At 66.0% G+C, this 12,117-nt stretch overlaps 1 protein-coding gene across 1 annotated transcript; it reads right to left on the bottom strand.

Annotated features, from left to right (window-relative positions):
* Window positions 1-3,578: 3,578 nt before the first annotated feature.
* On the bottom strand, window positions 3,579-3,998 carry LOC126637635 (uncharacterized; the record flags this gene model as incomplete). Its single annotated transcript, XM_050311007.1, has 1 exon — window positions 3,579-3,998. A coding segment is annotated over exon 1 (420 nt), but the record flags the coding sequence as incomplete, so codon positions are not given.
* Window positions 3,999-12,117: the final 8,119 nt, after the last annotated feature.

Here is a 12,117-nt window from a genome sequence, read left to right as displayed (position 1 = left end):
GGGGCTGTCATGTCCCATCTGCCCTAATCGAGCCTGAGCCGCGCTGTCGATGGGCGAATTTTTCATAATTCCACGAGACCAGACAGATACGAAAACACACGCGGCTCCTGCTGCCCCCTGGTCACCCCTGACCCCTGACCACCTCAAAGACGCCCCCAATCCTAACCCCCTGTCCTCCATCGGCTGCTCCGGGTCCTTCTGCAGCCCCCAGACTCACCCTGGGTACCCCGGACCACCCTGGCACCCCCCAGACCCACCCCGGTCACCCCCGGACCCCCGACCACCTCAAAGACGCACCCCCAGTCCTAACCCCCTGTCCTCCATCGGCTCCTCCGGGTCCTTCTGCAGCCCCCAGACCCACCCTGGGCACCCCAGATCCACCCTGGCACCCCCAGACCCACCCTGGGCACCTCGAACCCCCCGACCACCTCAAAGACGTCCCCCACCCCAGTCCTAACCCCCCATCCTCCATCGGCTCCTCCGGGTCCTTCTGCAGCCCCCAGACCCACCCCTGGCACCCCAGACCTCCCAAACCCACCCTGGGCACCTCCGACCCCCCGACCACCTCAAAGACACCCCCCCATCCCAAAACCCCCATCCCCTCCATCGGCTCCTCCGGGTCCTTCTGCAGCCCCCAGACCCACAGGCACCTCCAGACCCACCCCTGACCACCTCAAAGACATTCCTGACCCCTGGTCACCCCTGACCCCCGCCGACCACCTCAAAGACACCCCCAGTCCTACCTCCCATCGGCTCCCTCTGGGTCCTTCTGTAGCCCCCAGACCCACTAAACCCACCCCCGGGCACCTCCGGACCCCCCGACCACCTCAAAGACGCCCCCCACACTCCTACCCCCATCCCTCCATCGGTCCTTTGCAGCCCCCTCAGACCCACCCTGGCACCCCTAGACCCACCCTGGGCACCCCCAGAACCCCCGACCACCTCAAAGACGCCCCCCCAGTCCTAACCCCCCGTCCTCCATTGGCTCCTCTGGGTCCTTCTGCAGCCCCCCAGACCCACCCCAGGCACCCCCAGACCCACCCCGGGCACTCACAGCCTACCCAAACCCGTTCCCTGGCACCCCAGACCCTCCAAATGCACCCCCGGTCACCACCAGACCCCCTGGCTCCCCCCGGCCACCTCAAAGACAGCCCTGTTACCCCTACCCCTCCATCGACCCCTCCTGGCTCCTTCTGCAGCCCCAGACCCACCCGGGCACCCCAGACCACCCAAACCCACCCCTCAGGCACCTGAACCCCTGACCACCTCAAAGACACCCCTGACCCTCCCCTAGCTCCCCCTCCATCGGCTCCTCCTGGCTCCTTCTGCAGCCCCCAGACCCACCCTGAGCACCCCCAGACCCACCCAAACCCACCCTGGGCACCCCCAGACCCCCAAACCCACCCCCGCTCACCCCCGAACCCCTGACACCCCTGAGACCCCCAATCATCCCTGACTCCCCAAACCCACCCTCGAACCCTCCAAATGCCCTCCCATCACCCACAACCCCCAAGAGCCCCTCCTGGCCCCTCCAAGCCTCCCCGGTTCCTTTCGAGCTCCCTGAGCCCCCTGGACCACCCAATGAGGGGAGGGGCGACAGGGAATGGAGGGTCCCTAAAGAGGGGGGACACAAAATGGGGTCCCCCATCCAAAATCGAGGAGATGGGAGAGGAGCAGGACCCCAGAGAGGGGACTCCAAGGATGGAGAGGAGACCCCCAAGGAGATTTGGGGTCAGAGGGGGTTCTCCACGCCCAAAATGGGGTACCTCCCAAAAACAACCCTCAAGGAGTCTCCCAGAATGAGGGGGAGGAGACATGCCTCCCGGCCCAAAATAGAGGGGTCTGGGGAGGGTTCGGGGTTTGGGCTTTCGGGGATCCCTAGACCTCAAATGGGGCGAACGCCCCCAAAAATGCAGTTTGGGGCTGAAGTGACGCCCTGACCCGTAAATGGGGAGGGGCATATGTGGGTCACGACGAGTGTGGGGGTCACACGGTGTGGGGACACACGGCGGGGGTCACGCGGTTGGGGTGTCACCTGTGGGGTCCCCTTTTGGGGGTCACGCCTGTGTGTTTAGGGGGAATCACCTGTGGGGTCCCACGCGTGTGGTTTGGGGTCCCACGTCCGGGGAGGGGAGGGAACGTTTGAGGGGTCCCACGCGCGCTCGAGGACACACTGGGGGTCCCACTCACGTCCCCCTGCCACGCTTGTCCCCCCCACCCCACGTGCTTGTCCCGCACACGCGTGTCCATCCTGAGGGGGTGGGGGTGGGCGCAGAGCTGGGGTCCCTAGGTGCCCCCGCCCCCGATCGAAGCCCATTTCGGCCGCGCCGCCGCAGCTGGTTTTCAAATTTGATCAGCGATGAACTTTATTTTCCGAGTTTGAGGAAAATTATATCCATCGATCCGCCGGCCCCGCTCGGCCGCTACTTAAAGCCCGGCCCGCGGCGCCCCCGCGCCCGCCCGGCGCCTTCCTCCCGCTCCTCTTCCTCCTCCTCCTCCTCCTCCTCCTCCTCGGGCCCTTCTCCCTCTTCCTTCTCCATCCCCGTCTCCTCCTTCATCCCCCTCTCCTCTTCCTCCGGCCCCTTCCCTGCTCTCTCCTGGCGCTCTTCCCCTGCTGCCTCCGGCCCTTCCTCTGCTTCCTCCTTCCTCCTCTTCCTCCTCTTCCTCCTCCTCGGGCCCTTCTCCCTCTTCCTTCTCCATCCCCGTCTCCTCCTTCATCCCCCTCTCCTCTTCCTCCGGCCCCTTCCCCGCTCCCTCCGGCGCCTTCCCCGCTGCCTCCGGCCCTTCCTCTGCTTCCTCCTTCTCCTCTTCCTCCTCCTCCTCGGGCCCTTCTCCCTCTTCCTCCTGCGCTCCCGTCTCCTCCTTCATCCCCCGCTCTTCTTCCTCTGGACCCTTTTCCCTCTCCTTCCATCCCTTTCTCTCCTTCCTCCCTGCTCTTCCTCCTTCTCCTCCCTGCTCTTCCTCTCCTTCCTCCCTGCTCCTCTTCCTCTCTCCCTCTTCTTCTCCTCCTCCATCCCCTTCTCCTCCTTCCTCCCCTTCTCCTCTTCCTCCGGACGCTTCCTCGCTCCCTCCATCCTTCCTCTTCTCTTCCTCCTCCTCTTCCTTCCTCCTCCTCCTCCTCCTCCTCCTCCTCCCCTGCCCCGTCCCTCTCCCCTCCCTCTCCCCTGCCCCGCTCCCACCTGCTCCTCTCCCTCCGTCCTTCCTCCTCCTCCTCCTCCTCCTCTTCCTCCTCTCTCTCCCTCCATCCCTCCTTCCTTCCCTCCTTCCCTCTCTCCGCTCCCGCCTCGTCCCGACCCCGATCCCGCCGATCCCGGACCCCCCTCTCCCAAATTCCACCCCCTCCCCGCCGTCCCCGCTTCCCGCGGCTCCTTTTCCCGCTGTCCCGCTCCCTCCCGTCCCGCTTTTCCTGCATTCCCGGTCGCTCCGTCCCCTCTCCCCGTCTCCCTCCGATCCCGTTCCCGGCCGATCCCGCTCCCTCCGTCCTCTCCTGTCCCGGTTCCCGAATTCCCGATCCCTCCGTCCCCGATCCCCGCCGATCCCGGTCCCTCCGATCCCGGTCCCTTCGTCCCCGATCCCACCGATCCCTCCCCGTCCATCCCTGATCCCGATCCCTCCGTCCCCTGATCCCGATCCCTCCATCCTCGATCCCGGTCCTTCTCATCCCCGCCGATCCCGGTCCCTCCATCCCCGATCCCGCCGATCCCTCCCCGTCCATCCCTGATCCCGATCCTTCCATCCCCGATCCCGATCCCTCCATCCCCGATCCCGGTCCTTCCATCCCCTCCAATCCTGGTCCTTCCGTCCCCGCCGATCCCGACCCCTCCATCCCCGATCCCACTGATCCCTTCGTCCCCGATCCCTCCGATCCCTCCATCCCCACCGATCCCGATCCCTCCGTCCCGGCTCCATCCCCGCTCCCCACATCCCCTTTCCCGTCCTTCCCGCTCCCTCCGATCCCGCTCCCTCGTTCCCCGCTCCGTCCGTCCCGCTCCCCGCATTCCCGCTCCTTCCCTTTCCCGGTCCCGGCTCCCTCCCTTTCCCGGTCCCGGCTCCATCCCCGCTCCCTCCCATCCCGATTCCAGCGATCCCGCTCCTTCCCTTCCCCTCTCCCCCCGACCCCGCTCGCTCCATCCCGGCCGTCTCGGCTCGCTCCGTGCCCGCATTCCCGGTCCTTCCATCCCGCTCCCTCCGACCGCAGTCCCTCGGATCCCGCTCCCACTGACCCCCGCTCCTTCCCGCTCATCCCGATCCCACTCCCTCCGGTCCCGGTCCCCGCATCCCGCTCCCTCCATTCCCGCTCCCGCTGACCCCGCTCCTTCCATCCCTTCTCCCGCCCAGCCCCGCTGCTTCCCAATCCCTGTGTCCCCGGGCCCTGGGATCCCGCTCTCTCCATCCCCGCTCCCGCTGATCCCCGGTCCTTCCCGCTCCCTTCTCCCTGCGACCCCCGGTTCTTCCCGATCTCCCCCTCCGACCCCTCTCCCTCCATCGCTTCTCCCACCAGCCTCGCTCCCTCCCTCTCCCTCCGACCCCGCTCCCGCCGATCCCTTCTCCCTCCGAACCCTCTCCCTCCATCCCTTCTCCCTGCGACCCCCGATCCTTCCCTCTCCCTCCAATCCCGCTGCCCCACCGACCCCTCTCCCGCCACCCCTTCTCCCACCGACCCAAGTCCCTCTGTCCCTTCTCCCCCATCCCTTCTCCCACTGACCCCAATCCCTCCATCCCTTCTGCCTCCATCCCTTCTCCCTGAGTCCCGCGGTCCTTCCCTCCCATCCCTCTCCTTCCACCCCTTCTCCCACCGACCCCTCTCCCTCCATCCCTTCTCCCACCGACCCCTGATCCTTCCCGTTCCCCCCCATCCCGGTCCCTCCATCCCTTCTCCCTCTCACCCCGGTCCCTCCGTCCCCTCTCCCACCGACCCCGATCCCTCCATCCCTTCTCCCTCAGACCCCGCTCCTTCCCGTTCCCTCCCATCCCGGTCCTTCCATCCCTTGTCCCCCTGACCCCTCTCCCTCCATCCCTTCTCCCCGCGACCCCCGACCCTCCCCTCTCCCCCCGACCCCTCTCCCTCCATCCCCTCTCCCCTCCCGACCCCTCTCCCTCCCGTTCCCTCCTCTCCTCCCTCTCTCTCCCCCTCCACCTTCCTCCCCTCTTTTCCCACCTCCCGCTGCGGATGCGACGGACCTTCTGAGGGGTCCCCGACCCCCTCGCCCCCAGGACCCCTGAGCGGCTCCCGCTGCTCCCGCTCCTCCCGCCGGGCCCGATGCGGGGCCGCTCCGCGGTGAGTTCCGAACTTTCCCGACGGCTCCGGCTCGGGGGCCGAGCCCGCGGTTTTCTCCCCCTCCGGAGCTTCGGGACCCCCTCTTTTTGCTCCGAGAGCCCCCCGCACCCTCCCCCCAACCCCTCCCCGCTCGCGGCCCCGATCGAAGTTTCTGGCAACAAAGGGAAATAGCGAATCGATCGCGCCGGAGATTGAGAGACAAGTGCGGGAATCCATCAGAGCCCGCGGCCCCCGCCGACCCCGCGGGGACCCTGCAGGGACCCTACAGACAGCCCGCGGGCACCCCAGGGTCCTACAGAGACCCTACAGAGACCCCCCAGGCCCTATAGAACCTATAGAGACCCCTGGCCCCCACCGACCCCGCAGGGACCCTACAGACAGCCCGTGGGCACCCCCAGGGCCCAGGGCACCTATGGGGACCCCGGAGAGGCCTTGGTCCTACAGAGACCCTACAGAGACTCTACAGAGGCCCCCAGGCCCTACAGAGCCTGTAGAGATCCTATAGAGACCCTACAGAGACCCCCAGGCCCTACAGAGCCTGTAGAGATCCTATAGAGAGCCTGTGGGCACCCCCAGGGCCCAGGGCACCTACGGGGACCCCAGGGAGGCCTTGGCCCTACAGAGACCCTATAGAGACCCTACAGAGACCCCCAGGGCCTATGGAGCCTGTAGAGACCCTTTAGAGACCCCCAGGCCCTACAGAGCCTATAGAGACCCTAGAAAGACCCTGGCTCTGGAGATACCCTATGGAGACTCCCCCCAAGCCCTATAGAGCCTGTAGAGACTCTAAAGAGACCCTGGCCCCAGAGACATCCCCCAGGACCTATAGAGAAGCTGAGGCCCTATAGGGCCCATGGAGACCCCATGGAGCCTGTAGACACCCCATAGAGCCTATAGAGACCCCCAGCCCCACTGAGGGCCCGGCCCTATGGAGACCCTATAGAGACCCCTGAGGCCTTGAGAAACCCTAGAGAGACCCCCAAGCCCTACAGAGCCTATGGATACCCTCATAGACCCCCCCAGACCTCACACAGCCCCTCTGCCCTTCACCCCCTTAACCCCATAACCCCCCCAACCCTATAGCTCCCCATAGCCCTATAGACTGCCCCACGGCCCCCTATAGCCCTCCACAGCCCCCACGACCCTATAGCCCTCCCATAACCCTATGGACTCCCCCATAACAATGGGCTCCCCCACGGCTGCTACAGCCCCCCAGCCCCCATAACCCCATGGCCCCCATAACCCCATAGCCCCCATAACCCCATGGCCCCCATGGCCCCTACAGATCTCTATAGCCCCCCATAGCCCCTCTGGAGGCTGCACTGCGGCGCCGGGCGCGACGCGTGACCGGGTGCAGAGCTGGGGGAGGGGGCTGCGGCACACGGGAGGACACGGCAGGACACGGGAGGACACGCGTGTGCACACGCAGCCCCTCCCAGTGCCACCAGTGCCACCAGTGCCACCGGGGCGAGGGGGAGCTGCGGCTGCTTTTGGGGTGGGGGGCCCTGAATGGTTTTGGGGGGTGGGGCAGAGCTCACACATGTGACGGGACACGCGTGACGGCACGTGTGGAGGGGACGGGTGTGCCTGCGGGTTGGCGTGTTGGCGGCGCGGCAGCCGGGTTGGCACACGCGTGTGGCACGGCCCGGCACGTGTGGGCTGCGCTGCTGGGCACGTGTGTTCTGTGTGCCTGATCACGTGTGTTGTGTGCCTGCACACGTGTGCTCTGTGTGCCTGCACACGTGTGTTCTGTGTGCCTGATCACGTGTGCTCTGTACACCCACACACGTGTGTTCTGTGTGCCTGCACACATGTGTTCTGTGTGCCTGCACACGTGTGCTCTGTGCACCCACACACGTGTGTTCTGTGTGCCTGCACACGTGTGCTCTGTGCACCCACACACGTGTGTTCTGTGTGCCTGCACACGTGTGTTCTGTGTGCCTGATCACGTGTGCTCTGTACACCCACACACGTGTGTTCTGTGGGCCTGCACACGTGTGTTCTGTGTGCCTGCACACGTGTGCTCTGCAGGGCCTTGCACGTGGGCTCTGCGTGCCTGTGCTTACAGGCTCTGTGCACAGGTGTTCTGTGCACCTGTGCACGTGTGTTCTGTGCACCCTCACATGTGCTCTGTGTACACCCTCACGTGTGCTCCTTGTGCCCGCACACGTGTGCCCTGCAGGGCCTTGCACGTGTGCTCGACACGCTTGAGCACGTGTGCTCCGTGCCCCCTCACGTGTGCTGCGTGCCTGTGCACGTGTGCTCCGTGTGCCCGCACACGTGTGCCCTGCTCACCCTCACGCGTGTGCTCCGCGGGGCCCCGCACGTGGGCTCGACACGCCTGGACACGCGTGCTCTGTGCGCTCTCACGTGTGCCCTGCACACCTGCATACGTGTGCTCCGTGTGCCCGTGCTCACATGCTCCATGTGCCCTCACACGTGTGCTCTGCGTGCCCTCACGTGGGCCCTGAGCACCTGGGCACGTGTGGGCTGTGCACCCTCACGTGTGCTCTGTGCACCCTCACGTGTGTTCTGTGCTCCTGGACACGTGTGCTCTGTGCACTCTCACGTGTGCTCTGTGTGCCTGGACACGTGTGGGTTGTGCACCCTCACGTGTGCTCTGTGCACCCTCACGTGTGTTCTGTGCTCCTGGACACGTGTGCTCTGTGCTCCTGGACACGTGTGCCCTGGACACCGTCACACGTGCTCTGCGTGTCCGTGCTCACGTGTTCCGTGTGCCCTCACGTGTGTGCTCCCATTCACGTGTGCCTGTACACGTGCTCTGTGCCCCCTCACGTGTGCTCTGTGCACACACGTGTCCAGGCATGCAGAGCATGCGTGTCCAGGTGTGCAGGTCACACGTGCCCAGGCATGCAGAGTACGCATGCAGCTGTGCAGAACACGCGTGTACAGGCGTGTTAAACCCTCACGTGGGTGCTCGGGGCACGCGTGAGGGTGCACAGAGCACACGCGTGTACAGGCGCGCAGGGGCGTTCACGCGTGTGCTCCACATGTCCTGGACACGCGTGCTCTCCCCGCGCTCTCCCCGGACCCGCACACGTGTGTCCCACGCTCCACGTCCCTTCGCACACGCGTCCTGCACGCGCGCTCCGTGTTGTGGCACACGCGTGTCCCACGCGTGCGCTCCGCGTGTTCTCGCCCCCTCCCCGGCCCCCCCAAAAAGGCTTCGGGGGTCGGGGACGCCCCCCGGGCTTGTGGGGCCGCGATGCGTGACCAGGGTCGGAACCGTGTCGTACCCGTGTCGTACCCGTGTCGTACCCGTGTCGTACCCATGTCACACCCATGTCACACCCATGTCATTCCCGTGTCCCACCCGTGCCCCACCCGTGTTCCCGCCGCGTTTCCCGCCGCGCCGGAGCCGCCCCCGCCCCGGATCGATGGGGCTCGGGAGTCGCTTCTTGTCACGATAATTTATTGCTCCCATCCCGCCTGATCGATGCCGGGAATCAGCGCCCGGCTCCGGCGGCGCCCCTCACCAACCCCCGGCACTGCCAACCCCGGGCCCCCAGCACTGCCGGAGCCCCCGGCACTGCTGAACCCCAGAGCCTCCCAGCACTGCCGGAGCCCCCGGCACTGCTGAACCCCCGGCACTGCTGAACCCCCGGCACTGCTGAACCCCGGAGCCCCCAGCACTGCCGGAGCCCCCTGGCACTGCTGAACCCCCGGAGCCCCCCAGCACTGCCGACCCCCTCCAGTACTGCTGAACCCCCGGAGCCCCCAGCACTGCCGGAGCCCCCTCGGCACTACTGAAACCTCCCGAAGCCCCCAGCACTGCCAGGGCCCCCGGCACTGCCGACCCCCGGAGCCTCCCAGCACTGCCGGAGCCCCCAGCACTGCCGGAGCCCCCGTAATGTTGAACCCCCGACCACCCCAAGCACTGCCGACATCCCCGGCCCCCGGCAATGACGGAACCCCCCGAGACCCCCCGGCATTGCCGACCCCCGGCACTGACGGAACCCCCGGCACTGCTAAAGGCCCCCGACCCCTAAAACTCCCGAGCCCCCAAAACTGCCCTGATCCCCTCCCCGGGATTTGAGGGGTGTGGGAGATTTTGGGGACGGTCACCGCGTTGTGTGTGTGTCCCCCACACACACCTTGATCTAGGGGAGGTCACCCCAATTTCCCCCAAATTTCCACCCCAATTTCCCCCCTCGAATTTCTCTCCCAATTTTCCCCCAATTTTTCACCCTACACGTGTCCCCCTCTCTCAGGGGGTCTCCCAAGTCGCCCCCTCCCTTCTCACCCGTGTCCCCTCGATCTTTGGGGGTCGCCCCCTCCTCACGTCCCCCCTTTTTTCCTCCCCGGAGCCGCCGAAGCCTCAAATCAAAAGCGGCGTCAGGACCTAAAGTGGCTCCAAATGAAGAAAAATGGAGCCGGGGCCGCCACGCGGCGGCTCCGGGACCCCAGGACCCCGGGGCTCGGGGGCTGGAAGGGTTATCAGGACCCCCGATCCCCCAAACCTCCGGGGAGGGTGGGGGCGTTTTCTCAGGGATTTTGGGGCTTCGGCAGCGGCACCGGGAGCACCCGGCTCGTTTTCGGGGGCTTTGGGGGCTGCGGCTGCAGCACCCGGAGCACGGAGGGGGTTTTGGGGTCGGAACCGGGACCCCCGGTGGGCTTTGGGGAGGGGTGGGGGTGCTGGGGGGGCTCAATGCGCACGTACAGCCCCTCTTGGGTCAGGGGTCTTCGGTGCCCCTTTTTCCCCCCGTGTGACCCCCCCCCAAGCTCATGCGTGACCCCCAACATGTACGACCCCTCCCCAACCTTAACGACCCCCCAAATATCCACGACCCTTCCCCAACCTCCACGACCCCCGCCCACATCTCCAGCCCCGTCCCCGCCTCATTAATCACCCTCTAATCGCTCATTAACGCGACCACTCCCCTCCCGCCCCTTCCCCGCCCCTTCCCCCTCAACCCCCCTAACCCCCTCAACCCCCTAGGCCCCCGGGACCCTCGGATCGCAAACACCCCCGGGCCACGCGAGTTCGCGGCGGCTCCGGATCCACCCGCGGGCGGCTCCGCTTTGATGTGGCGGCGCCGGGACCCCCAGGACCCCCAAATCCCCGACACCCCCCTCGCCCCTAAATCCCCTCCCCCTCCCAAAATCCCCCGACACCGCAACGGAGCCGCTGCCGGTTTGGGCGTGAGACCCCGACCCTATAGAAGGACCCCCGGCCCTATAGAGGGACTCCCGACCCTATAGAGGAACCCCCGGCCCTATAGAGGGACCCCCGACCCTATAGAGGGACTCCCGGCCCCTATAGAGGGACTGGATGGACCCCTGGCCCCTATAGAGGGACCCCCGGCCCTATAGAGGGACCCCCGACCCCCATAGAGGGACTGGATGGACCCTCATCCCCTATAGAGGGACCCCCGGCCCCTATAGATGGACTGGATGGACCCCCCGCCCCTATAGAGGGACCCCCAGCCCTATAGAGGGACCCCCATCCCCTATAGAGGGACCCCCGGCACCTATAGAGGGACGCCCATCCCCTATAGATGGACTGGACGGACCCCCGACCCTATAGAGGGACTGGATGGACCCTCATCCCCTATAGAGGGACCCCCGACCCTATAGAGGGACCCCCATCCCCTGTGGATGGGTTTGATGGACCTCTCCCTCCAACAGATGGACCCCCGGCCCCTATAGATAGACCCACACCCCCTATAGATAGACCCACACCCCCTACAGATGTTCTGGATGGGCAAAGGCCCTATAGATGGACCCCCTTCCCCTACGGATGGACCCACCAGCCCTATAGAGGGACCCTCAATCCCCCATAGGTGGACCCCCAATCCCCTATAGATGGACCCCCAATCCCCCTAGAGATGGACCCTCAATCCCCTATAGATGGACCCCCATCCCCTATGGATGAGCTGGATGGACACCCCCGGCCCCTACAGAGGGACCCCCATCCCCTATAGGTGGTCCTATAGGACCCCCTCCCCCTCCCCGATCCCTGCAGGGGCCGCTCTGTTGACGCTGTTAATGATTATTAATTAATTGCCGTTAATTAACGGTTATTAATCACCCTCCGGTTCGGGGCGGGGGCGGCGCCTACAGAGGGGCCTATGGGGACCCCTGAACCCCTCAGACCCCCAAACCCCCAACATCCCTCCGACCCCCAGTACCCCCAATCCGCCCCCGGCCCCCAAATCCCCCAAATCCCCCAAAACATAGGTGGGGACCCCCAAATCCCCCAAACCCCTCGAGCCCCCCAGAACACAGGGGGACTCCCAACCCTTCCCAACCCCCTCACGCCCCCACTCCCCCAGCCCCGCTCCATCCGCGGCGCATCAAAGAGGCCCCCATTGATCCCCTGATCGATCCGGGGGTCGGGAGGGTCCTGGGGGTCCTGGGGGTCAGGGGGTGTGAGGGGTCGCGGGGTTGGGGGAGGGGTCGGGCCTCGCTGCGATCGCCGCGGGTCATAAAAACAAGGAGGCCGTAATTGGGGTCGTGAATAATTCATGGGAGGAGAGGGAGGGAGGGGGCCGTGGGAAAGGGGGAGGGGGAGGGTCTCGAGACCCCTCCCCATCAGATTTGGGGGGAAGGGGTATAGAGGGGCTGAGGGAGGGCAAGGGGTTTGGGGGTCTCTGGGGGATTCGGGGTGTTTCGGGGTGTTGGGGAAGGGGGGAGGGATTGAGGGTCCGTAGGGTTTATTTGGGGGGTCTGTAGGGGGTTTTGGGGGTCTCCAGGAGGTCTATAGGGGGCGTAGGGGAAGGGGGGAATATTTGGGTGTGCAGGGGTGGGAGGGGGTACAGGTGTGCACACGCGTGTGCAGGGGACACGCTACACGTGTCAGGGATGGGTACACGTGT

The sequence above is a fragment of the Myiozetetes cayanensis genome, unplaced genomic scaffold, assembly GCF_022539395.1.
Source record: "Myiozetetes cayanensis isolate MyiCay16 unplaced genomic scaffold, myiCay2020 scf156, whole genome shotgun sequence".
Taxonomy (NCBI): Eukaryota; Metazoa; Chordata; class Aves; order Passeriformes; family Tyrannidae; genus Myiozetetes; species Myiozetetes cayanensis.
Note: the sequence above shows the minus strand (reverse complement) of the source record. Positions and strands in the feature narration are given on the sequence as shown.